The sequence below is a fragment of the Salmo trutta genome, chromosome 28 (genome assembly GCF_901001165.1).
Source record: "Salmo trutta chromosome 28, fSalTru1.1, whole genome shotgun sequence".
Classification (NCBI taxonomy): domain Eukaryota; kingdom Metazoa; phylum Chordata; class Actinopteri; order Salmoniformes; family Salmonidae; genus Salmo; species Salmo trutta.
In genome coordinates, this window is record NC_042984.1 from 30,893,657 (window position 1) to 30,919,514 (window position 25,858).

The following is a 25,858-nucleotide window of genomic DNA, read 5'->3' on the forward strand; positions in this document are numbered from 1 at the left end:
TCACAGAAACAATTATCGTTTTATACGATTTATTTGATTTCATAACCATATTCTATACTGCAGCAGAGCAGATAGCCTATGTCTCTTTCACACCATAAATAATAAAGACGATTATGTCTACCGTAGGCCTACATAGTTTATATTGTGCGTAAGTATGTCATTTCTACAACAACCCTATCTAAATTGAATAACCAATATTATCTGCATGGCCTCGTAATGGTTGTCTGATTTGGCCTGTAATGAGAATGGGCCTGTTTTTATTTAACCAACATGTCCTCATCCCATTTCATATAAATCGTTAAGGATAATAGATTAGAACAGAATAGAAAAGCTGAAAGTCCCGCTGCCCACGCAAAATGACACTTGACCTGATATTTCTGAACTTTTTTTGCAAATGGAAAAAATAAACAAAAACGATATGATGAGTGGATTTGTTTTATTGTTTATTCCTACAATGAGTTTCAAATGTTGTTTTTTTTAATGTAATCTAACAACTTCATATGCGTGTGAAAAGTAGCCGGTAGTTAATTCCATCAACAATGTGAAATGTCTCATTATTTTAGGGGTTACAAGTATAATTTATAGATGACTTGTTTTATATGGAGAAGTTAAATGATTAATATAGATATGTTGACCTACACAGGTTATTATATATATTTTTATTTTACACTGAATTGGTCATTTAGAACACGGAACATGTTTAAATAGGGCTATTACCGACAGAAATATATCACAGATTTCAGTTTGTCTATCAGTAGCAGTTTTAATCATTGATCAACTGCTCACGCACATTCACTGTCTTGCATGTTATAAACAATCATTTACAGTTCATTTCTCACTCATTGCAGCATGTTTTCGTTAAATGCAATGCATTGGCGAATCTGTCTCAAGACGATCACAATTACACAGAATTTGTTCAATCGTTTGAACCTCTTTGTTAGTACGGCCTACGTGTTATTTAGATCAACTCTTTCTTGGTCCTTTCTGCTGGATTAATCCCATTATGAATAACATCTAAATCAGAGATACATGAGCAATTATGATTATTTCTCCATTTTAATGAATTACCATGAATCAAAAACACCAAACACACTTCCTATTTTTATTCTACCTGTGACTTTTGGAGTCAACCTGAAGTCAGGCATTCACTGGAATCTCACTAAACTGTTTTAAACACTGATTGATTGGTGGCTAACTAATAAACTGGATCCGACGGTCAGAGTAACGGCCCCATTCAATGATGACAGACATTCAGACGACCAAACCCATCCTTGATTGAAAGACGACTGTAGAAAATGAGCAGAGGGGTTATTAAGTCACAGTTCGTTGGACCCTCCGCAGTGATGAAAGAAAACACAGGTGTTGAATAGAAGACAGTCACGCAGCATCCTCTGATTGTCTCCTAGCGCCCTGCGCTCCTGAGAGGCACGAGAAGAAGGGCTGATATTAATCTCATTACCTGAGACAGGTCTAAGGGAATGCCCAGTTTCGAGTTGTATTAGTCGTATTTACAGGATACACAGGCCCACATGGACAAACAGAAGAGAATACACAGCTCCCAAATGGATTTGTTTCTCTTAATAATATATTCTCCTTAACGATTTATATTAAATGTGATGGGAATTTCAACTAGAAACAACCACTTGATGAGAATATCATATCATATCATCAATACAGGGAACTAATATTCACAAGTACCAACAATTATTTTCACCAAAACATTTATAGAATGATGTAAATGATCAGGATATATATATATACGCCATATAATATGATGTTATTGCCTCGTAATTATTATAGGGAGTGTGAAAGTATCGATATACTGTTACTATGCAGTTAATACCACTCCTACTACAAGACTACTAACTCTACGCATACTACTACTCATGATAATAATAACAATAATTAATAACATAAGCACAGCATGATAATAATGTAATTATAATAGTTCGCCTATTAATTACAGTTTTATCATCATTAGTAATGATAGTTGCAGTGACTTACAGGACTGCTGTTGGCAATATTTGTTAGGCTCTGTCTTGAGGTATTAGTGTTAGACCTAATAATCGTGAAAATCGTGTTTGTGAAATTATTATCGTGCACTTTTTCGTGTGGAGGTGGAGTCAATCGTTAATATAACAATGACTCAAAATGTCTATAATGAGAGTGATTAGGATATTGTATCATCACGCCAAGTTATTGGTCGTATCTCTTATCGCCTTGCTGTTTTTATAGAGCTCATTCTGATTTATCTTGTCATAAAACGAAGCATAACTTTCCCTTTCAGAAGAGACATTATTTTACAGCAAGTGTATAAGGCTCGCTTCAAACACTAGCATTGTTGTTTCTAAAGGCCTACACGGTTAACTTAGATATGTCGGTGTTTTATTTCGCATTTATTTATTAGAACGCACCATCGCGATTAATATCTATGAAAAAAATAGAAGTATATATTTGGGCTCCCGAGTGGCACAGCGGTCTAAGGCACTGCATCTCAGTGCTAGAGGCGTCACTACAGACCCTGGTTCGATCCTGGGCTGTATCACAATCGGCCGTGATTGGGAGTCCCATAGGGCGGTGCACAATTGGCCCAGCGTCGTCCGGGTTAGGGGAGGGTTTGGCCGGGGTAGGCCGTCATTGTAAAATAAGAAGTTGTTCTTAACTGACTTGCCTAGTTAAATAAAGGTTAAATACAAAATATAAAAAATTAAAGGATTCGGTTAAAATCGGGTTAATTAATTTGAAAGTATATGGAGACCATCTAAACAAAATTCACAAATCTGATGGAACTGTGACAATTTCCTCGATCTTTATATGTTATCTTGTATTGATTCTAAAAACAACCAAGACACAGCAAATTCAGCAAAGGTGGATGGGTCTCTTCTTCATGTTGGCTTGGTGCTCGTCCTCCCTGCCCCTCTCCTCCTCCAACTCCTGAGACCTACCTTGGAGTGCATCACGTGGTCTTAGTCCGTACAAATAACTCGCAGTAGAGTTTTCCAGTAGAGAACGAATCGGAGCTCTGTTATATCAGCAATTATCAGCGACAGTAACTATCTTCAGATACAAAGAATAGGAGAGAGAGACTTGGACCTTCCGGGAAGTAAGGAATTGGTTTTTCTCGAAAACTTTTATTCGCATAGACATTTTGGACATCTTTGTGGGAGCCTCGGTCACTTTCGTTGGGTCTATCTGAGTGAAGTTTGCCCACAGCGCTGCTCAAGCTGCTCCTCTGAAAAACAGACTTTATCACCCGACCGTCCTTATCTGGTGAGATAATACTACGAGAGCTCGTGTATGAAATTGTATTCCTCTTGTGCACACAGCAATCAAGGTTTTATGTGATTTGCGTTAGGATTGATAAACATATAGCCTATGCATCACACATATGGCCCCTCTATCTATTGTGGGTTGATCGGGTTCCTATGATTTAATGACATGGTGCAAGTCGAGTGTTCCTCGGGATATCTCGGGTAGCTGATTAGTTCTATCTGCATGCAAAGATATGGGAGACCATTAGTGTCATTTTAATCCATTAAATGTCAATCACAATGATACAGATAATATATTACTCTTGTCGTTGACCAAGTCGTTTTCTATTTGTCCTTGTATTGCTACAGCAGTTATTTGATTGTGCGATTTACATAAATTTACTTCAGGCCTAATTAGTGATATTCTCCATAGATTGACCTAAATGATAGGAAAGGTTATTTTAAAGAGAAAGGAGAAAAAATGTACTAAACAAAAGATGAAGATAAAAGATGGGTCAAAATACGCCTCAGGCTGGGTTCAGGCCACAGGTGCGAATTGTAAACTCCTGGGTGATGTTTCTTCTTTAATTAGTGGACACAATCCCTCAATTACAGGACACATTTGTTGATTGTGGTTCTTTCCCCTTCATTCAGGAGTGGATTTGTTAATTATCCGGCGACTGGATAACGAAAAACCGCCGACGACTCGCCGAAGTGTCTTTGCGTGACCCGCTTTGTCACAGGAGTCAGTACCCATATTCTTCCAAATAGGACGAGTACACGGTGTCAGAATGTACCAAAGCCTTGCTTTGTCATCCAACCAGTCCCCATATGCACACGATGCAGGGAACTATATGCACCCTTCAGCGAGTTCCCCCGTGTACGTGCCTACTACGAGGGTGCCTGCTATGCTGCAAACCCTGCCGTACTTGCAGACATGCGAGTCCACCCATCAGTCCCATGGCCTCGGCGGACATCATGGCTGGCCTCAGACTGGCACAGACAGTTCGTCCTTCAACCCGGGCAGCCCCCATCCGCACCCCGGGTTCTCCTACTCTCACAGCCCGCCAGTAAGCAGCAATACAGGCAGGGACACAACCTACCAAAACCCGCTTGTGCTCAGTAACGGTGGTCGTGCCGACCAGTATGGCAGCGCTTTGGTGCGGTCTGTTGGAGGATCATACTCGAGTCCCTACGCGTACATGAGCCCTGAGATGGCAACCTCTTGGACACCAGGCCACTTTGAGAGCGGCATGATCAGTCTTCAGGGACGGCAAGGTTGCCTGTCTGGGAGAAGGTCCAGTTTGGGTACGTAACAGTCTTAGATAAATAAGGCGAACCGTGTGTTTGTTTGTCTAACATTTCCACACAAACCGAAGGAAAATTGTCGTATCAAATTAATGTAGGCTACTCGTAATTAATAATTGTTTCACTTATGTATGTGGAGAATTGGTGAAGGCCACAAATGAAAAGATTATTAGCACATAATCAACAACAAAAAAACGATTGAATTTATATAGCAGGCCTAGTCGTCCTTTACAGGCCTATAGAAGCACTACAGGGGGCACACAAAACATATAGACCTATATTTCAATAAATATGATTCATGTTTTTAAGATTAAATGTTGTGGATAATTCACCATGAATTTTATCCATTTTTTTCCCCGATAATAGTTCTTTATTGGTTAGATCTACTTTTGCTAATAAGGCTATTCGTTTCTGTGGCTGTCAAGGGTTAAAGGGGCCCGTGCTCTGCTCTCACAATTTTCCCCCTGTTTGTTTCTTCAGTTATTTATCGATGCGATTGAGAAATCCCATTCTATGTGGTAAACCCTACCATCGATTGTACTCAGTCACTGGGATTCAATTAGCCCCCCAAAAAGTAACATTTTTGTCAGCGTTCACAATACACATTCTTTAAAAGAGAAGGTTGCTAAAACCAATTCATTAAGGTGCTAATTTAATCCCCACTACCTGTCAGTTTTATTTTGCAGTGTTTTGATTATCAGTACAGACATTCACTAGTGAAAACTGTCCAATTGTCACCTTGATCAGATCAGACGGAAAAGTGATATTTGGAAATGCGTCTGCAATACACGTTTGGCAAGCAGCCAACACGTCCTTTGAAGGTGGAACATCAAAATGTCGATTACGTTTAACATGTTTTGAAGCAGGATCTTCCCCTGTTGCGTGGATATGAGGACGTGAGTTTCTTATAGGCATATAGCCCATATCCAGTAATTTTAAAATATTTTTAATGTAACCTTTATTTAACTAGGCAAGTCAGTTAAGATCAGATTCTTATTTACAATGACGGCCTACTCCAGCCCAAACCGGACGACGCTGGGGCAATTGTGCGCCACCCTCCCAATCACGGCCGGTTGTGATACCGCCTGGATTCGAACCAGGGTGTCTGTAGTGACGCCTATAGCACTGAGATGCAAGGCCTTAGACCGCTGCCCCACTCGGGAGCCCAAAAAACAAGACACAGTATGTGTTTGTTGATTACTTCGTTTCACATCATAAACAGGAACGCATTTTCATCATGGTGAAATTAATTTATGTATTTTCTATTTATTTTGAATTTGCTGATTTGCTGACTTAAAGACCTATACACATTCGTCATTTAACACATATGGTGTGTGTGCGCGTGTGTGTTGTTATGTGAGTACGTATGTGTTGTGTGTGTCCGTGTGTATGTGTGTGTGTTGTTTTGTGAGTGTATGTTGTGTGCGTGTGTGCGGGTGTGTGTATGTGTGTAAAAAGTGGGCTTAGTCATCGAAACCAAGTTTGGTTTAAGTGGTGGTCAATATATTAGATATAGCACTTACATATCTCATGGCACACTCACATTGCGCACACATTACGCATGAGGAAAATAAGACATTAAAACATGATTAAAAAAAATATATATATTTTTAGGCCCTAAGGTTTTTTCTATTGCTATTATTGTTTTCAACATTATTGTTATTGCTTTTATCTATTGACCCTCTTTCAATATGTGGACAAGGAATTCGAGCAATTAATTGTAGGAGGCCGTCGCCTGTCAGTAGCTTGATTGATATGGGGACCCCTGGATCCTTAACACTGATAAGAGCCCCATTGACATTCCACCCGTCTGAGCCCTGTGCCTCGCCAGCCGCCCTAATAGATACGCCAATGACCCTGTATCCATATTGATACATTCGGACTAGATATATTTTAATCACCGAGAGGGCTTTAAATTCTACTCGAGCGAGCTAAGCCGGGACATTTATCACGCTCTGACGAGTTCTGTTCACGATATGGGTTTACATATCAAAGATGTCGAAACTTATGGCTTTCATGTCTGGATTTTTTGTCTTCCATTATTTTGTTTATTATGGCCTATCCTTTCAATTTATCGAAAACATACAACAATTGACCAAAAAACATTTTATTTTACCCAATATCCAAATAGGCACACACATAGCACTTGCAATCGAAATACATTTTATTCCTCTCATTTTACAAAATTATCAACATTTAACGAATTATGCAATTTAACTGAAGATGATCAAGGGTATTTCCATAGCCAGTTCCAGCCATGTTCATGTTTTGCTCAAGTGTGATCATGCATTAAAACCAACGCAACACCACATACAAAAAATATTAAAACTCAAAATGTTGTCTTCATCAAATTACAGACATGTTGGAGGAGTTCCCGGGAGAGGGTCGTGAGTGTGTAAACTGTGGCTCCATCTCCACTCCTTTGTGGCGACGAGATGGTACCGGGCACTACCTGTGCAATGCCTGTGGCCTGTACCACAAGATGAACGGAATCAACAGGCCGCTCATCAAACCACAGAAACGACTGGTAAGCACCATAAAAGTGTAACTTACTGAGTAGGCCCATTATTCTGCCTACATATACAAAAGTATGTGGACACCTGTTCTTCGAACATCTCATTCCAAAATCATGGGCATTAATATGGAGTTGGTCCCCCCTTTGCTGCTATAACAGCCTCCACTCTTCTGGGAAGGCTTTCTACTAGATGTTGGAACATTGCTGCGAGGCCTCGCTTCCATTCAGCCACAAGAGCATTAGTGAGGTCGGGCACTGATGTTGGGCGATAAGGCCTGGCTCACAGTCGGCGTTCCAATTCATCCCAATGTGTTCCTTGGGTTTGAGGTCAGGGTTCTGTGCAGGCCAGTCAAGTTCTTCCACACCAATCTCGACAAACCATTTCTGTATGGACCTCGCTTTGTGCACGGGGGCATTGTAATGCTGAAACAGGAAAAGGCAATCTACAAACTGTTGCCACAAAGTTGGAAGTACAGAATCGTCTAGAATGACAATGTATGATGTAAAGTTAAGATTTCCCTTCATTGGAACTAAGGGGCCTAGCCCTTAGTTCCTCCACCAAATTTTACAGTTGGCTCTATGCAGTCGGAGAGGTAGCATTCTCTTGGCATCCGCCAAACACAGATTCGTCCGTCGGACTGCCAGATGATGAAGCGTGGTTCATCACTCCAGGACTCCAGAGTCCAATGGTGGCAAGCTTTACACCACTCCAGCCGACGCTTGGTATTGCGCATGGAGATCTTAGGCTTGTGTGCAGCTGCTCAGTCATGGAAACCCATTTCATGAAGTTCCCGATGAACAGTTCTTATGCTGACGTTGCTTCCAGAGGCAGGTCGGTTGCAGCCGAGGACAGACCATATTTACACGCTAAGCGCTTTAGCTGTGAGCTTGTGTAGCCTACCACTTCGCGGCTGGGCCGTTATTGCTCCTAGACGTTTCCCCTTCAGAATAACAGTACTTACAGGTGACCGGGGCAGCTCTAGCAGGACATACATTTGATGATCTTTCTTGTTGGAAAGGTGACATCTTCTGATGGTGCCACGTTGAAAGTCACTGAGCTCTTCAATAAGGCCATTGTACTGCCAATGTTTGTCTATGGAGATTGCATGGCTGTGTGTTCGATTTTATACACCTGTCAGCGACGGGTGTGGCTGAAATAGCCAAATTCACTAATTTGAAGTGGTGTCCACATACCTTTTGAGCTTTTAAATGAGTCGATGAGCTTTTAAAATTGAGTTTTAAGAATGTTAATGACTAAATGTATTGATTGATTTGGTGGGTTTTGAGAGGAAAGAGTAATATGCAGATAGTAGGTTTTTCTCGGTCAAAGCAGTTAACACAGGAATTGGTGGTCAGAAGGAGGTGGAAAAAGAATGGAACATAGTGGGTCAGTGATTGTCTGAAGAAGGTCAGTGTAGTAGAGTGAGAGAAAGAGGCCTTCACTGCTGTCTTTTTTCCCAGGCAGGAACCAGCCTCTCAGAGCAGCTGCTGTGAATTACCCCAGCTCTGCTCTGCCTGTGCTTGTTCTGTTTTTTATTTGTCCTTCAGTGACCTTGCCCTTGGGTTGTCTGTTTTTAGCCAGATCTGTACGAGGCAAGAGAACAGCGTGACTTAACAACCGTGTTTCTGCTGAAAAATCTCACTTGTGTCCAATAACAAGCTGATAGAGAGGCAGGTTCAGCCAGGAGTGCTTAGTGGTTCGCCCAGCACTATGTGAAACATTTCTCATGTGAAGTCCTTATCAGTACATTGACTGTTTGGTTTCTCCATGGATACTATGGCGGAATCTTGTGCACAATACACAAAATGAATTCACTTATAGTAAAGGGATACTTCACCCAAATTCAAATTTTACACAAAGTATAACAGAGTCAATAACGCAATATATGTATATTGTTTTGTGGGGGGGCTGAATTATCCCTTTAAGGTGCTCATTCTCTACACCTGTCATACAATCCATCTTTAACTGGTCTTGTCCTTGGTCCAGTTCTCTCTCAGAAGAATGTCAGAATAATGCTTTGAGTTGTCTGATTGGTTCTAGTCGGTTATCGGTTATTGATCGGTTATTGATTGGCTGTTGACGCCTCGTCTTTACTTCTCCATCTATAGCAGACCACATCTCGCCGGGCCGGCCTGTGCTGCACTAACTGCCTCACCAGCACGACTACGCTGTGGCGTCGCAACGCAGAGGGAGAGCCTGTCTGCAATGCCTGTGGCCTGTACATGAAACTACATGGGGTAGGTCACGCACACACACACACACACACACACACACACACACACACACACACACACACACACACACACACACACACACACACACACACACACACACACACACACACACACACACACACACACACACACACACACACCTTTCCCATGGACCCTACACTACTCATATCATCTAATGTACACAACGTTTGCCCTGGTGGGATCCTATGTAAAATCCTGCTGTAAGAATTAGCCCCTATTAGCCTGGCAGGGCAGTGTGGGCTGCGTATTATTCATGTTGTGTAAAAGCTTTCCAAGGTCATCATGGATGTAGTTATCAAAAGAGAGAGGTGGGAGGAAGGGGTCATTGTGTGTGTTTTCAAGGCAAGCTGGCCTTTGTTACAACTAGGATCTAAATTATTGGCCTCTCCTCCTCTTAGGTCCCCAGACCACTGGCCATGAAGAAGGAAAGTATTCAGACCAGGAAACGGAAACCTAAGATGCCCAAGTCCAAACCCTCAACAGGTAAGAATGGGGAATAGAAAGAAAGATAGAGAGAGAATGTGTGAAGTGTATTTAGGTTGATGATGTCCTGTACCTGTCAATCACCCATATATCTGCCTGTCTTCTTCAGGAGGGCTGTCAGCCTCAGGCACCAACTCACCGTCGTCCTTGTCTGTCTCGGAACATGCATCTACGATAAAGAGTGAACCCAACATGGCCCCCTCACCCTACGCCGGACAGACCGTAGCCTCTGTGTCCCAGGTAAGGCTTCTCACTCCTGGGTTCCCCATACAGAGGATGATGTGACTTTTTCCCTCTAGGTATTATGCAGAGAAAACACTTGTTAGAATTGGGAGTTTGAAACACTTTGTAGGGCCAGGCTGGAAGAACTAGCCATAGTAGGAGGCTATGCAAGGCCATGTATTATGTCCTGCACCAACTCTCCCTCTCCCTGTCCTGTAGTTCTGTGATTAGCCTTTGACTCAGTATTCTGCTTGATGTTGGAGCTGCCACCTTCATGCTATTTACTATTGCGAGAGAAAGTTTACCACTACAGCTACTTTATAGTCTAGCAAATTCAGCCCATTAGTTCCTACTAAAGACCTTATCATTGTGGTCCGTCATTTAAATGTCCCATTCTATTCTTTGAAGGCTTCATCACATCTGGACAGTTCAGGACATGTCGACATCAAATACGAGAGCTACCCCTTTACGCCCGCGTCCATCGCCCCACAGAACTCCTGGTGTGCTCTGTCTCAGGCATGAGCTTGACCGCAGCTCACCGTGCCCCGATTCTGGACCCAGCTCAGTTCACTGTGGACAATATAGACTTGTGACAAGAACTACCTATTATAGACTTACTCTCTTTCCCATGGCCGGAGGGATGAAAAAACAGAAGGAAGCGGACGGCAATCAAGTGGAATGTATCGAAATAACTTTTTACTGGCTACTATCAATATTATTTCTAGTTGTAGTTTTTGTCGTGGTTGTCTTTGTTGTTGTTGTCATTGTTGATATGTGTCTAATATCACCGTCACAGTTTTACGTGGTATTTCAGTCAATAACCAGAAACAGTTCTACAAGTTATCACGGAGTGTTATTCACAAATCCAGAAGGACAAAACACGCAAGTGTTTTATTACCTCTGAACATGTTTCGTTACTATGCGTGTAGATGATTAACTTCTATATACATTATTTATGTGAAGATAAGAACAGTCATGAAACTCCAAAGCCAACATGTCATATCCCAGAAGTCCATTCCCTTCTAAGAATGCCTTGTGTGTTCAAGGTATGAAATCGACAATGGAAAGTATACATTTACATGTGCTTTCTATGTAATGAATTGCGTAGTTGTTCATTTGACAAACGATGCATGTATTTACATTTACACAGATACTGTATATACTGTATATGTTATCAGATATGTTGAAAGTGCATAAATACTTTTTTTATTTTAGATGTCATAATTGCATACTTGAATTCGTTTCCATTTTTTCCATGACCCCTTGTTGTATTAGTTCAGCTTTTGACAATGTATTGTCTGATCATTTAATTAAAGTGCAATGACTTCATTTAAAACAAAATAAAGGCAAAGAAAAATACTTTAATTTGAATTATTTTGAATACGTTAATCTAATTTTATTTGCTGTGTTTTTGTTGAAATATAAGGGAATTATATTGTTACTTTATAACCTAAAATTCTTCAGAGACTTGAGTCTACTTTAGTTGTATAACCAAGTCTGATAGTCTCGTTGGTTTTGCAATGCTCTTTGACATCTGTTTAGTTTAATAAACCGATAAATTCATTGTTCCTTGATTTTATTAAGTAACTTTTAAACAATTTTTAAATAATCCACTTTTATTTTATTGTTAACCTTTCGATAATTATTTTGTGCATGACCTGCCATCCTAAGTTATATACAGTAGATTACTTAAACATCCATTTTTACTTGTCTCTCATGTGGACTGCAGGGTTATTTCCATAACCGCTGACATCCTGTGTGATATTTATAGTCAAAACAATTGTTTGATGCCAAACTACAGATGCAAGCTACATTATAGTAGGCTGTAAAACATTTCTTTGTCTGTTTATTCAATATTTCAATTGATATTTGGTTTCAAACGAATGTTCTGGTGTGGATTCTTTCTGTGGATTAGAGTTCTTTGTTATTGTATCCTTCTCAGTAGTCTAGGTGTATTTGGAAACTAGGGAGTATCTGTCCTGTCCGGTTATATGGTTGTCGTTGAACATGTGTGTTTGTGTGTGTGTGTGTGTGTTTCTGTCTGTCTGTGTCTGTGTTAGGAGGGCGTGTGCTCCTCTTGCTCAAGCCAGTGTTGTCGACCAAAGGTTGGGTTCCAACTGTGCTTTATGGCCCCTGGGGCCTATGCCTGGCTGGCACGCGTTGGCCCCGCCACTTGGAAATAGTGGCGCGACAGCGACGAACCATCAGCTTTACTACCTCGTGGCGACACAGAGGCAGAGGTGCCGCCACTACCCTCCTTTTATGACTATTTGCCAATTTGTTTCTGTACTCTTATCTTCTGTGGTGGTAGTTGCTGCAGGAGAGAGTGATGTGTTGTATGATGAATGGGTTAGGTAGACTTTTACACTCAGTAGCTCACTCTTGCGGCGAGCATGACGGGCTATGGATGGGCATTTTAGAGCATTATGAACCTTAGGACGAAGAAGGACGGACTCGCCGCATAATGAAATACCATCGTCCTTCCACCTCACCGTCTTTGTCTTGAAGCGGATTTTCTTTCTGATCACATCGATATTGTGAATTATAAGTGACAATTGTATGCAGGTAAACAACAGCCTCCAACTCACCCCCCCCCCCCAGCGTCAAACACTAACCCTGTTGTGTTTGCATTACCCCACCCCCTTGAAAGGGTCAGTTCTAAGTGCTACATAGTGCTAAATAGACATGTCCACACAGGGGAGCGGGGTCAATCAGGACCCTAGGAGCCTGAGCCGCATTTACATTCAATAGCCGGTGAGTTAGTGTGGTCGTTGGCAGTGTAAAATATTTGAGTGGGACTTCTGGAGAGCCCAGTGGTTATCTCTCACAGCCACTTGCTCCTCTAGGTATTATGCAGAGAAAACACTTATTAGAATTGGGAGTTTGAAACACTTTGTAGGGCCAGGGTGGAAGAACTAGCCATAGCAGGAGGCTATGCAAGGCCATGTATTTTGTCCTGCACCAACTCTCACTCTCCCTGTCCTGTAGTTCTGTGATTAGCCTTTGACTCAGTATTCTGCTCGACGTTGGAGCTGCCACCGTCATGCTGTTTACTACTAATCTATTTTCTGAGACAGCCAAGGTCGTTGACTAAAACCTTGTGGCTGGACCTAAAACACCAATACCAGCGTCACTGAAGTGTCAAGGCCAGGATTGTCCTTTTTGTTAGATAGTACTCTTAAGTTTCTGTAGTTGCTCTTACTACAATGTCTCCGATCCATCCTTCTGGGTTGTGTGTGTGATTCCAGTCCCAGGAGAGCTGTTATCCCCCTGCAGGTCTGTAGCGCTCTGTCTTCTGTGATGGAATTAGAACAGCTCAATTGGGGGTCCGACAGACAGACCAACAGGGGAAAGACACATAGAGCAGCAATAGTGTGAGTGACTGAGGCCGAGGTCCATAGTGAGCGATGGCTTTTCCTCTTGGCCAGGCAGCAGTAACACAAGTTTTTTCCCAGGGTCGCGCACCCCGGCCACTCCATTCAATTATTCCTCCGTCCATGGCGGAAAACAGGATATTGTCTTTAAACTCAACAGATGTCCTGAGGATTGGTGTGTACGTGGTTGTGAGTGTAGCGGGGTGGCGGGAGTAGGGAAGGTAGCGCAGGCATTTATTTAGGTTAAATTCAGCTCTTAAATCAAAACTTCCGCGCGTTGTCGCCACAGCGAATCCCCAAAAGCCTCACTCATCGCTCTGCGTGACAGGGTGCTTAAATTGAGGAACGCAGACGTGTGTGCTTTGGTGTGTGTGTGCATGTGTGTGCGTGCGTGTGTGTGTGTGTGTGTGTGTGTGTGTGTGTGTGTGCGTGTGTGTGCGTGTGTGTGTGTGTATGTGCGTGCGTGTGCGTGTGTGTGTGTGTGTGTGTGTGTGTGCGTGTGTGTGCGTGTGTGTGCGTGTGTGTGCGTGTGTGTGCGTGTGTGTGTGTGTGAGAGAGTGTGTGTGCGTGTGTGTGTGCCCCCGTGCCTGCGTAAGTGCGTGAGCATGTGTGTGTTTGCATGGGTTTTGATTTCTCAGGGCCGGCCAATGGATGATGTTTTTCCACTACGGCGTGTGAATGCCTTTTGCATGTTATAATCACTGCAGTGTCCTGTCTCCGTCCGTCCTAGTGCAGGATTCCAGGAATCGCTTCACAGTTTCCTCAGTCAGGGCAGAAGAGATAAACCCTGAACTTATGTACCCTCTAAACACCAAAAGGGTTTATGTCACTCACAGTCCTACTTTAGTTAGCAAAGGCCAGTGAATGACACAATGAGTTACCTAATGGCCAAGTACTGTTTCAGAATAGTCCTAACACTGACAGTTGGAGACATTTAGGGTAGTGTTCTGCAAAGGCCACAGTTCCAAGAAAAAAACTGTTACTGCAACCTAATTGTAGCTTGACAAATGCTTCAGTGGAAAGACATCATCAGCCCACACTGATCATAATGCGTAAAGATATGAGTTCTGTCCAAGATGGAAGTGAGTTAATAGAATTGAGTTGGTAGAAGTCTATATTTATTTCATCTTTATTTAACTAGGCAAGTCAGTTAAGAACAAATTCTTATTTACAAGACAGCCTACCCCAGCCAAGCCTAACCCAGACAACACTGAGCCAATTGTGCACCGCCCTATGGGACTCCCAATCATGGCCGGTTGTGATACAGCCTGAAATTGAGCCAGGGTTGTAGTGACGCCTCTAGCACTGAGATGCAGGGCCTTAGACCGCTGCGCCACTCGGGAGCCCCAAATGTGATTTGGTAGAAGTTGATAGATGTGAGTTGGTAGAAGTTGATAGAAGTGAGTTGGTAGAAGTTGATAGAAGTGAGTCGGTAGTAGTTGTTGAAGTGAGTTGGTAGTAGTTGATAGAAGTGAGTTGATAGTAATTGATAGAAGTGAGTTGGTAGAAGATGCTAGAAGTGAGTTGGTAGTAGTTGATAGAAATTAGTAGGTAGTAGTTCATTTTGTATTTTATTTTTTTTATTTCACCTTTATTTAACCAGGTAGGCCAGTTGAGAACAAGTTCTCATTTACAACTGCGACCTGACCAAGATAAAGCAAAGCAGTGTGACACAAACAACAGCACAGAGTTACATATTGAATAAACAAACGTACAGTCAATAACACAATAGAAAAGTATATATACAGTGAGGGAAAAAGGTATTTGATCCCCTGCTGATTTTGTACGTTTGCCCACTGACAAAGAAATTATCAGTCTAAAATTTTAATGGTAGGTTTATTAGAACGGTGAAAGACAGAATAACAACAAAAAAATCCAGAAAAACGCATGTCAAAAATGTTATAAAATGATTAACATTTTAATTTTGGATTGGAGATGCTTAGTGTGAGTCTGGAAGGAGAGTTTACAGTCTAACCAGATACCTAGGTATTTGTAGTTGTCCACATATTCTAAGTCAGAACCGTCCAGAGTAGTGATGCTAGACAGGTGGGCAGGTGTGGGCAGCGATCGATTAAAGAACATGCATTAAGTTTTACTTGCATTTAAGAGCAGTTGGAGGCCACAGAAGGAGAGTTGTATGGCATTGAAGCTCGTCTGGAGGTTAGTTAACACAGTGTCCAAAGAAGGGCCAGAAGTATACAGAATGGTGTCGTCTGCGTAGAGGTGGATCAGAGAATCACCAGCAACATTTGCGACATCATTGATGCATACAGAGAAAAGATTCGGCCCGAGAATTGAACCCTGTGGCACCCCCATAGAGACTGCCAGAAGTCTGGACAACAGGCCCTCCGATTTGACACACTGAACTCTGTCTGAGAAGTAGTTGGTGAACCAGGCGAGGCAGTCATCTGAGAAACCAAGGCTGTTGAGAAGGTAGCGGAGAAGGTACGTGGGATTCGAAATGGTCGGTGATCTGTTTGTTAACTTGGCTTTTGAAGACCTTAGAAAGGCAGGGTATGATAGATATAGGTCTGTAACAGTTTGGGTCTAGAGTGTCTTCACTCTAGACCCAAAGCTGACCGCGGCAGCTTTCCAATCTTTGGGGGATCTCAGACGATACGAAAGAGAGGTTGAACAGGTTAGTAATAGGGGTTGCAACAATTGTGGTGGATAATTTTAGAAAGAGAGGGTCCAGATTGTCTAGCCCAGCTGATTTGTAGGGTTCCAGATTTTGCAGCTCTTTCAGAACATCAGCTGTCTGGATTTGGGTGAAGGAGAAATGGGGGAGGCTTGGGCAAGTTGCTGTGGAGGGTGCAGAGCTGTAGACCAGGTGGAAAGCATGGGTAGACAGGGGTAGCCAGGTGGAAAGCCCGACCAACCGTAGAAAAATGCTTATTGAAATTCTCAAATATTGTGGATTTATCGGTGGTGACAGTGTTTCCTAGCCTCAGTGCAGTGGGCAGCTAGAAGGAGGTGCTCTTATTCTCCGTGGACTTTACAGTGTCCCAGAACTTTTTGGAGTTTGTGCTACAGGATGCAAATTTCTGTTTGAAAAAGCTAGCCTTTGCTTTCCTAACTGCCTGTGTATATTGGTTCCTAACTTCCCTGAAAAGTTGCATATTGTGGGGGCTATTTGATGCTAATGCAGTACGCCACAGGATGTTTTTGTGCTGGTCAAGGGCAGTCAGGTCTGGAGTGAATCAAGGGCTATATCTGTTCCTGGTTCTACATTTTCTGAATGGGGCATGCTTATTTAAGAATAACCAGGCATCCTCTACTGACGGAATGAGGCCAATATCCTTCCAGGATAACTGGGCCAGGTCGATTAGAAATGCCTGCTCGCTGAAGTCTTTTAGGGAGCGTTTGACAGTGATGAGGGTTGGTCGTTTGACCGCAGACCCATTTCAGACGCAGGCAATGAGGCAGTGATCGCTTAGATCCTGGTTGAAGACAGCGGAGGTGTATTTAGAGGGCAGGTTGGTCAGGATGATATCTATGAGGGTGCCAGTGTTTACGGATTTGGGGTTGTACCTGGTAGGTTCATTGATAATTTGTGTGAGATTGAGGGCATCTAGCTTAGATTGTAGGATGGCCGGGGTGTTAAGCATGTTCCAGTTTAGGTCACCTAACAGTATGAGCTCTGAAGATAGATGGGGGGCAATCAATTCACATATGGTGTCCAGGGCACAGCTGGGGGCTGAAGGTGGTCTATAACAAGCGGCAACGGTGAGAGACTTGTTTCTGGAAAGGTGGATTTTTAAAAGTAGAAGCTCGAATTGGTTGGGCACAGACCTGGATAGTATGACAGAACTCTGCAGGCTATCTCTGCAGTAGATTACAACTCTGCCCCCTTTGGCAGTTCTATCTTGTCGGAAAATTTTATAGTTAGGGATGGAAATGTAAGGATTTTTGGTGCCCTTCTTTAGCCAGGATTCAGACACGGCTAGGACATCCAGGTTGGCAGAGTGTGCTAAAGCAGTGAATAAAACAAACTTAGAGAAGAGGCTTCTAATGTTAACATGCATGAAACTAAGGCTTTTACGGTTACGAAAGTCAACAAATGAGAGCACCTGGGGAATGGGAGTGGAGCTAGGTGCTGCAGGTTCTGGATTAACCTCTACATCACCAGAGGAACAGAGGAGGAGTAGGATAAGGGTACGGCTAAAGGCTATAAGAACTGGCCGTCTAGTGCATTCGGAACAGAGAGTAAAAGGAGCAGGTTTCTGGGCACGGAAGAATAGATTCAAAGCATAATGTACAGACAAGGGTATGGTAGGATTTGAATACAGTAGAGGTAAACCTAGGCATTGAGTGTCGCAGAGAGAGGTTTTGTCTCTAGAGACACCATTTAGACCAGGTGAGGTCACCGTATGTGTGGAAGGTGGAAAAAAGGGCTAGCTAAGGCATATTGAGCAGGGCTGGAGGCTCTGCAGTGAAAGAAGACAATAATCACTTACCAAAACAGCAATGGACAAGGTATATTGACATTAGGAGGGGCATGCATAGCCGAGTGATCATAGGGTCCAATGAGTAGCTAGGCGAGCTGGAGACACAGTGATTCAGACAGCTAGCGGGCCGGGGACAGCAGGCTAGCAGAAGGGCCTTAGGGAAGAGACTGTTGAAGCCCCCTTGGACGGTTATGTCGGCAGACCAGTTGTGATGGATCGGTGGGACTCCGTGTTGGCAGTAAAAAGGGTCCATGCCAATTAGAAAAATAGGTATTGTAGCCCAAGAAATTGGCTGATGGACCTCTTCAGCTAGCCAGGAGATGGGCCTAGCACGAGGCTAGCTCCAGGCTAACTGGTGCTTGCTTCGGGACAGAGATGTTAGCCAGGAGTAGCCACTCGGATAGGAGCTAGCTAGCTGCGATGATCCAGGTGAGAAAGGTTCAGAGCTTGCGGTAGGAATCCGAAGATGTGGAGATGTGGTAGAGAAAAAGCAGTCCGATATGCTCTGGTTTGAATCGCGCTGTGCAGACTAGCAGGAGTTGACCGGGCTGAGGTTAGCTGATGACCGCTAGCAGTGGCTAACTGACTACTAGCTAGTAGCTAGTTAGCTGTCTAGCTTCTGTTAGGGGTTCAGTTCTAAAGTATAGAAAATAGCAGATCCATACCACATTGGGTGAGGCGGGTTGCAGGAGAGTATGTTGAAATTGAGGTTAAAAATATTTTACAAAATATACTAAATATATACGAAGACAAAAATATATATACATGGGACACGACAAGACAAAGGCAAAGACGTCTGACTGCTACGCCATCTTGGACTACAGAAGTGTGTTGATAGAAGTGTGTTGGTGCTCATGTTGGATGGAGCAGGCAAGGGGCAGTGGTCCAGAGAGGTGGGTGGGGGGAGCATTACCAGCACCAGGAGGGCCTCTTCTGGCCAGTGGTACCTGCAGGAGCCAGCGGGGCTAAGTGTCCTGCATACCATTACACTGTAAACACATGTTATTGAGTCATTAGATTATACAACCCCCTGTTAGCAGTGGCACATGGGTGAGGGAAACACCGGGGATGCCAGACCAAGACAAAGACACTGTTACTAAGGAGAGGGAGGGATATAGAGATACAGATGTAGGATCTTAATTTGAGCCAGTTTTCTACAGAAGGAAATAATCCGTAAGCAGCAGGAAATGTGCATTATTATGTGGATTATAATTCAAGGACATTTTTGCAGGAGACATTCTTTAAACCTCAAATACACTAAATGTTTAGAATTTCCTGCATTGCAGGAAAGTTCCCCTGCAGCAGGCTGATCAAATTAAGATCCTACATCTGTGTGGAGAGAGGGATTGAGAAAGGTACTTTCTGAGGCAGTTCATTTTAATACAATGAACACATTAGTCTTTCATGTGCATGTTTTGAGTTGGAAGTTAAAAGAACTAAGCCTTTACTTGTGACTCCCTACACGAACCCAAACTAAACTAAGCATTCACCAGAGGTCACAATTAAAATACAAAACCAGCCTGCCACTCGATCACAGAGATTACTTTTGGTGGAATAGTTGAAAAGCTCCACATTCCCTAGACATGGCCTTTTCTTCACTGTCAGTGCTCTCAGTAGGGCCCCAACACTGTAGCTTCCCTGCCCTACCCTGCCTTCCGCAAACCCCCCCACTACAAAAAAAACACAGACACAGTCATGTTTGTGTTAGCAGCTCTGGGGGGCTCTCATCTCCCTGTGACTTCCATTATATTGTGATTTACTATTCTATTCCCTGATGTGCTCACCTCCACACCTCGGGCCACACGGCTGCATGGACATATCTTTCTCTGAGCAAAAACACAACGGCAGATTTCTGGCCAAGTTACTAAAGTTACTACTATAGAATACAAGAGGATTGATAGTTGGATATTATATTCATTTCAATAATTCTCATGAGTATGGATGCACTGTGTTCGCTTGAGAGAGTGGTACTGTACTTTTCATTCAGACAATTGATTGATGTATTTCTACGGTATATCTAATTTCCCAACGTTTCTGTTTTTCTGTCCTCCTGCTAACTGAGCCTTCATAGTAAGCCGATGTTTGCTTAGTTGTGTCTATTGTTTATTAGTTAGTGTTTGTTCAGTCCCCAGTGAGACATATAAAGAGAGGTGCTGGGGCGCTGCATGCTCCGACTTAAACAACACACTGCTGTGTCTTCAAGAACACGACCTCGCCTTGCTAAAGGTCAAGGAACGTGCGGGACAAGGGTCGTAATAGAACAAGGGCCCCATAAACCAAAGTGCATCTCCCCAAGGGGGTAATAACTGCATGCAAGGCAAACGCACACACACACACGCACGCACGCACGCACGCACAGACACACACAGACACACACACACACACACACACACACACACACACACACACACACACACACACACACACACACACACACACACACACACACACACACACATGCACACTCCCAGGCAGGTGCTCAGTACTTGGACAGATACACTCCACTGAGTCTGATGCTTCAGTTGGCATTTATAATGTTGATGTTAAAATGGTTATGTGGTTATACTATGGTTACAATATGGACTACGCACACAATGATCCACATCATAGTACATTACATTTATAAAGGTCTATAGTTGTGGAATATTGACAGGTCCCTATCACAGGTCACTGTAGATGACCCCTGGGCTGGGGTCACGGGAGTGTCTGATGCGACACCTTCTCTGTCCTTCCACAGAGGTGAGATTTTCTCTGCTTGACCGTGCTACCTCTCCCAGCCCCTTCAACAGCCCATAGAAAATACGGCTATCTGTAGAGTCAACACTATTCACCCTGGACAGCAATACTGTATCGATCCAACAGCAGAGAGAGAGAGAGAGAGAGAGAGAGAGAGAGAGAGAGAGGAGAGAGGGGAGAGAGAGAGTAAGGGAGTGAGAGAGGGAGAGAGAGAGCGAGAGAGATAGAGAGAGAGAGAGAGAGAGAGAGAGAGAGAGCATGTCAACACGTTTTCTTCCAAATGAATAATGTACTCTGTTGATATAATTAGCAATTTTGGTCCATTCACAGAGCTATTTTCTCCTTTTTTAAAACAAAAAACCCTCCAAACAGCCGGACGTGCAGAGAAACCCCTAAAATAAGACAGAAAACAGCGCTGTGATGGATGACAAGGAGACATCTGAGAACGATGACTTCCGCAACCGCTGGTTTGATTGTTTCCTTGAGAGAAAAAGCACAGGAAAGAGAGTAAAAACAGGACAAAAGTTCCCTTGAGGTGCAAACAATGAAGGCATCTCCCCCCATCATTCCCCTGCGCTAGCTAGCTATCCCTATATGTCCTAACCATGTCCCCACACACACTATGTCACACTGGATTTATGGGTCCTGAGAGACATTTGGCTCACACGTTGGTCCAAAGTACAGTTAAAACAGTTTAACACTGGCACCCATAGATAGCTTAGTGGCTGAGCGCTCACCGTGTGTATATTATAGACAGAGATTATATTTATTGTGAGCTGGCACGGTATGCTCGGTGGGAAATGCTCCTGGAGTGCCTGAGCGAGAGATTCATGTTAGCACTTTGGATTCTCACACTGCTTTCTTAGGTGAATGGGAATTAGGGAAAAATGTATAGAATTATCTTTATTGTGACCTCTGGATCTCTCTGCATCTGATTTGCTTATGTCCAAACCTCAACACTGTTTACAACTTCTGAAAAGGGCACCTTACCTCCAGGAGCTCCAGGGGAAAGTGATTGGTTGGACGTACCGAGCATTAATCAGCCGCTGATGTAAAGACAGTTGGATTTGTTAGGAGGCGCCCAACTCACCATCCATCACATGATTCCATGTCCCCCGTTGCCAAGGCAGCACTCTATGTGTGTCGGTGAGAGTGGATGGATGGGGGTTATCAGTGTTGTTCATGTAGAAGTGTGTGTGTATGTGTGTGTGCGTGCGTGCGTGCGTGTGTGCGTGCGTGTATCATTAGAGTTTGTTGGAGAGGAGACTTCGTCTCCATGGATTCCAGAAACCAGGGGTCAAGTCCAGGCTTACTCAACCCCCGCAAACCCCCTCCCTCTCCATCAAACTCAGTGGACAGACAGACAGACAGACAGACAGACAGACAGACAGACAGACAGACAGACAGACAGACAGACAGACAGACAGACAGACAGACAGACAGACAGACAGACAGACAGACAGACAGACAGACAGACAGACAGACAGAGCGACAGGGAGAGCGACAGGGAGAGCGACAGGGAGAGAGACAGGGAGAGAGACAGGGAGAGAGACAGACAGGGAGAGAGACAGACAGGGAGAGAGACAGACAGGGAGAGAGACAGACAGGGAGAGAGACAGGGAGAGAGACAGACAGAGTGACAGGGAGAGAGACAGGGAGAGAGACAGGGAGAGAGACAGGGAGAGAGACAGGGAGAGAGACAGGGAGAGAGACAGGGAGAGAGACAGGGAGAGAGACAGACAGAGTGACAGGAAGAGAGACAGGGAGAGAGACAGGGAGAGAGACAGGGAGAGAGACAGGGAGAGAGACAGGGAGAGAGACAGGGAGAGAGACAGGGAGAGAGACAGGGAGAGAGAGGGGATAGCAGATGAGGATGGGGAGGAGAGACGGCCGAGAGTGAGAGAGAGGAAGCGACCTAAAAGGAAGCGATTCCCAAACCTTCTATAACAAAGCCATCACCTACTGAGAGATGAACCTGGAGAAGAGTCCCCTAAGCAAGCTGGTTCTGGGGCTCTGTTCACAAACACAAACAGACCCCACAAAGCCCCAGGACAGCAACACAATTAGACCCAACCAAATCATGAGAAAACAAAAAGATAATTTCTTGACACATTGGAAAGAATTAACAAAAAAACTGAGCAAACTAGAATGGTATTTGGCCCTAAATAGAGAGTACACAGTGGCAGAATACCTGACCTCTGTGACTGACCCAAACTTATGGAAAGTTTTGACTATGTACAGACTCAGTGAGCATAGCCTTGCTATAGAGAAAGGCAGCCGTAGGCAGACCTGGCTCTCAAGAGAAGACGGGCTATGTGCACACTGCCCACAAAATGAGGTGGAAACTGAGCTGCACTTCCTAACCTCCTGCCAAATGTATGACCATATTAGAGACACATATCTCCCTCAGATTACACAGATGCAGAAAGAATTCGAAAACAAACCCAATTTTGATAAACTCCCATTTCTATTGGGTGAAATACCACAGTGTGCCATCACAGCAGCAAGATTTGTGACCTGTTGCCACAAGAAAAGGGCAAGCAGTGATTTAAAAAAAAAATGTTAACCTTCATTCAACTCGGCAAGTCAGTTAAGAACAAATTCTTATTACAGTGACGGCCTAGGAACAGTGGGTTAACTGCCTTGTTCAGGGGCAGAACAACAGATTTGTACCTTGTCAGCTCGGGGATTCAATCTAGCAACATTTTAGTTACTAGCCCAACACTCTAACCACTAGGCTACCTGCCACCCCAAAGAACAAGCCCTATTGTAAATACAACCCATGTTAATTTATTTTCCCTTTGGAACTTGAACTATTTGCAAGTAATACAACATTTGTAAAATGTCTTTATTCTTTTGGAACTTTTGAGAGTGTAACGTTTACTGTTAATTCTTATTGTTTATTTCACATTTGCTTATTATCTAGTTCACTTGCTTTGGCAATGTAAACATATGTTTCCCATGCCAATAAAGTCCCTTAAATTGAATTGAATTGAATAGAATAGAGAGAGAGAGAGAGAGAGAGAGAGAGAGAGAGAGAGAGAGAGAGAGAGAGAGAGAGGAGAGAGAGAGAGAGAGAGAGAGAGAGAGAGAGAGAGAGAGCGAGAGAGAGAGAGGGAGGGGGAGGAGAGAATGGAATGGCTGAAGTGGAGAGAACAGTCGGGGCAGTGAGAGGAGGAGCAGTATGGACAGAGGGGATCAAAAGGAGAGATCTGAAGCTGATTGTTTGTGCTGTTTGTTTGCATCTTTTAGCCCTTTAAGCTCTGATTATCCTCCAAGAGAATAAGAGGCTGACTGAACGCAGGGGAAAGTGATTTATCAGAGTCGGGCAGGTCAGGATCATTGCCCACACTGGGACTGGGTAGAACAAAGTTTTTTTCCTGACCGCAGTGATCACTCTGGGTAAATACACTACATGACCAAAAGTATGTGGACACCCGCTCGTCGAACATCTTATTCCAAAATCTTGGGCATTAATATGGAGTTGCCCCCCCCCTGCTGCTATAATGGCCTCCACTCTTCTGGGAAGGCTTTCCACTAGATGTTGGAACATTGCTGCGGGGACTTGCTTCCATTCAGCCACAAGAGCGTTAGTGAGGTCGGTCACTGATGTTGGGCGATTAGGCTTGGCATCGCAGTCTGCGTTCCAATTCATCCCAAAAGTGTTCGATGGGGTTGAGGTCAGAGCTCTGTGCAGGCCAGTCGAGTTCGTCCACACCAATCTCGACAAAACATTTCTGTATGGACCTTGCTTTGCCCACAGGGGCATTGTCATGCTGAAACAGGAAAGGGCCTTCTCCAAACTGTTGCCACAAAGTTGGAAGCACAGAATCTTATAAAATGTAATTGTGTGCTGTAGCATAAACATTTCCCTTCACTGGAACTAAGGGGCCTAGCCGAACCATGAAAATCAGCCCTAGACCAATATTCCTCCACCAAACTTTACAGTTGGAACTAGGCCTTTGTCAGGTAGCATTCTCCTGGCATCCGCCAAACCCAGATTAAGCCGCCAGACTGCAAGATGGTGAAGCCTGATTCATCACTTCTGAGAATGCGTTTCCACTGCTGCAGAGTCCAATGGTGGTGAGTTTTACACCACTCCAGCTGACGCTTGGCATTGCGGATGGCGATCTTAGGCTTGTGTTTGGCTGCTCGGCCATGGAAACCCATTTCATGAAGCTCCCGACAAACAGTTCTTGTGCTGACTTTGCTTCCAGAGGCAGGTTTGAATTCTGTAGTGAGCATTGAAACCGAGGACAGACCAATTTTACGCCCTACGCATTTCAGCACACGGCGGTCCCGTTCTGTGAGCTTGTGTGGCTTACCACTTTGCGGCATATCCAATGCTGCTCACAATAACAGCACTTACAGTTGACCGGGGCAGCTTTAGCATGAAAGACATTTTACAAACTGACTTGTTGGAAAGGTGGCATCCTATGATCATGCCATGTTGAAAGTCACTGAGCTCTTCAGCAAGGCCATTCTGCTGCCAATGTTTGTCTATGGAGATTGCGTGGCTGTGTGCTCCATGTTATACACCTCTCAGCAATGGATGTGGCTGAAATCGCTAAATCCACTATTTTGAAGGCGTGTCCACATACTTTAGTGTACAGTATACAGTGTCGCTCAAATAATGTCCCTTCCTGACCTCAGTGTGCCAAAGATGTTCTGTCTCCACTTCTCATGGCCCAGGTCTGTGTGGGGTGAATGTACTTTCTGTGGTGGTAACACAGAGAGGAACATGTCTGCTTACAAGGAAGAACAACGCTATCTCACAAACCCCTGCCTCATCACGTCATTGGAATAGCCCCATGGATCTGCTCATTACAGTAAGTGTACAGTATTTTACAGTCTGAATTACAGGGGATGGTGAGAGATTGGATTACAGGGGATCTTGTGGATGGGTAGGGGGCTAATACGGTAGACTGGAGGAGGGTGTAGTCTTATCTGCTGAGCTGGAGCCTCAGAGGACCAACATCTCTGGTGGGCGGCTGAGAGAGGGAAGGGAGGAGATGGAGGGTGGGAGTGGGGGTGGGGATGGAGGTGTGGAGTGATGGGTACCAGGTACTGGCCCCAGGAGAGGGCGGCTCCCTGGTTCCCACTGCGCCACCTCAGTGTCAGCACAGGCGTCAGCGTCAGGCTATATGGAGGCTCTATAGCGGTGTTATTTTTACTTCAGACCCCCATCCAGGCAACGGCCAGTATCCCCCAAAGTCCCCTACCTCCCACCTTCCTTCAAACCCCTCCACTCTACCTCAATCCATA

General features: G+C 44.0%; 1 protein-coding gene across 1 annotated transcript; it reads left to right on the plus strand.

The window, feature by feature from the left end:
• Window positions 1-2,963: 2,963 nt before the first annotated feature.
• gata5 (GATA binding protein 5) lies at window positions 2,964-11,396 on the plus strand. Its single transcript, XM_029719601.1, has 7 exons — window positions 2,964-3,270; window positions 3,906-4,559; window positions 6,917-7,086; window positions 9,184-9,312; window positions 9,729-9,813; window positions 9,923-10,053; window positions 10,444-11,396. Exons 2-7 carry the CDS (start codon window positions 4,043-4,045, stop codon window positions 10,555-10,557), a joined length of 1,146 nt encoding a protein of 381 aa, XP_029575461.1. The 5' UTR covers window positions 2,964-3,270; window positions 3,906-4,042; the 3' UTR covers window positions 10,558-11,396.
• The last annotated feature ends 14,462 nt before the right edge of the window (window positions 11,397-25,858 follow it).

What these genes read in the sequence shown, in the direction of transcription:
- gata5 (XM_029719601.1), top strand. Translation starts at nt 4,043, where the DNA reads ATGTACCAAAGCCTTGCTTTGTCATCCAACCAGTCCCCATATGCACAC. An exon ending in CAAGTCCAAACCCTCAACAG is followed by an intron (nt 9,814 to 9,922) that starts GTAAGAATGGGG and finishes TGTCTTCTTCAG; the next exon opens with GAGGGCTGTCAGCCTCAGGC. An exon ending in CCGTAGCCTCTGTGTCCCAG is followed by an intron (nt 10,054 to 10,443) that starts GTAAGGCTTCTC and finishes TATTCTTTGAAG; the next exon opens with GCTTCATCACATCTGGACAG.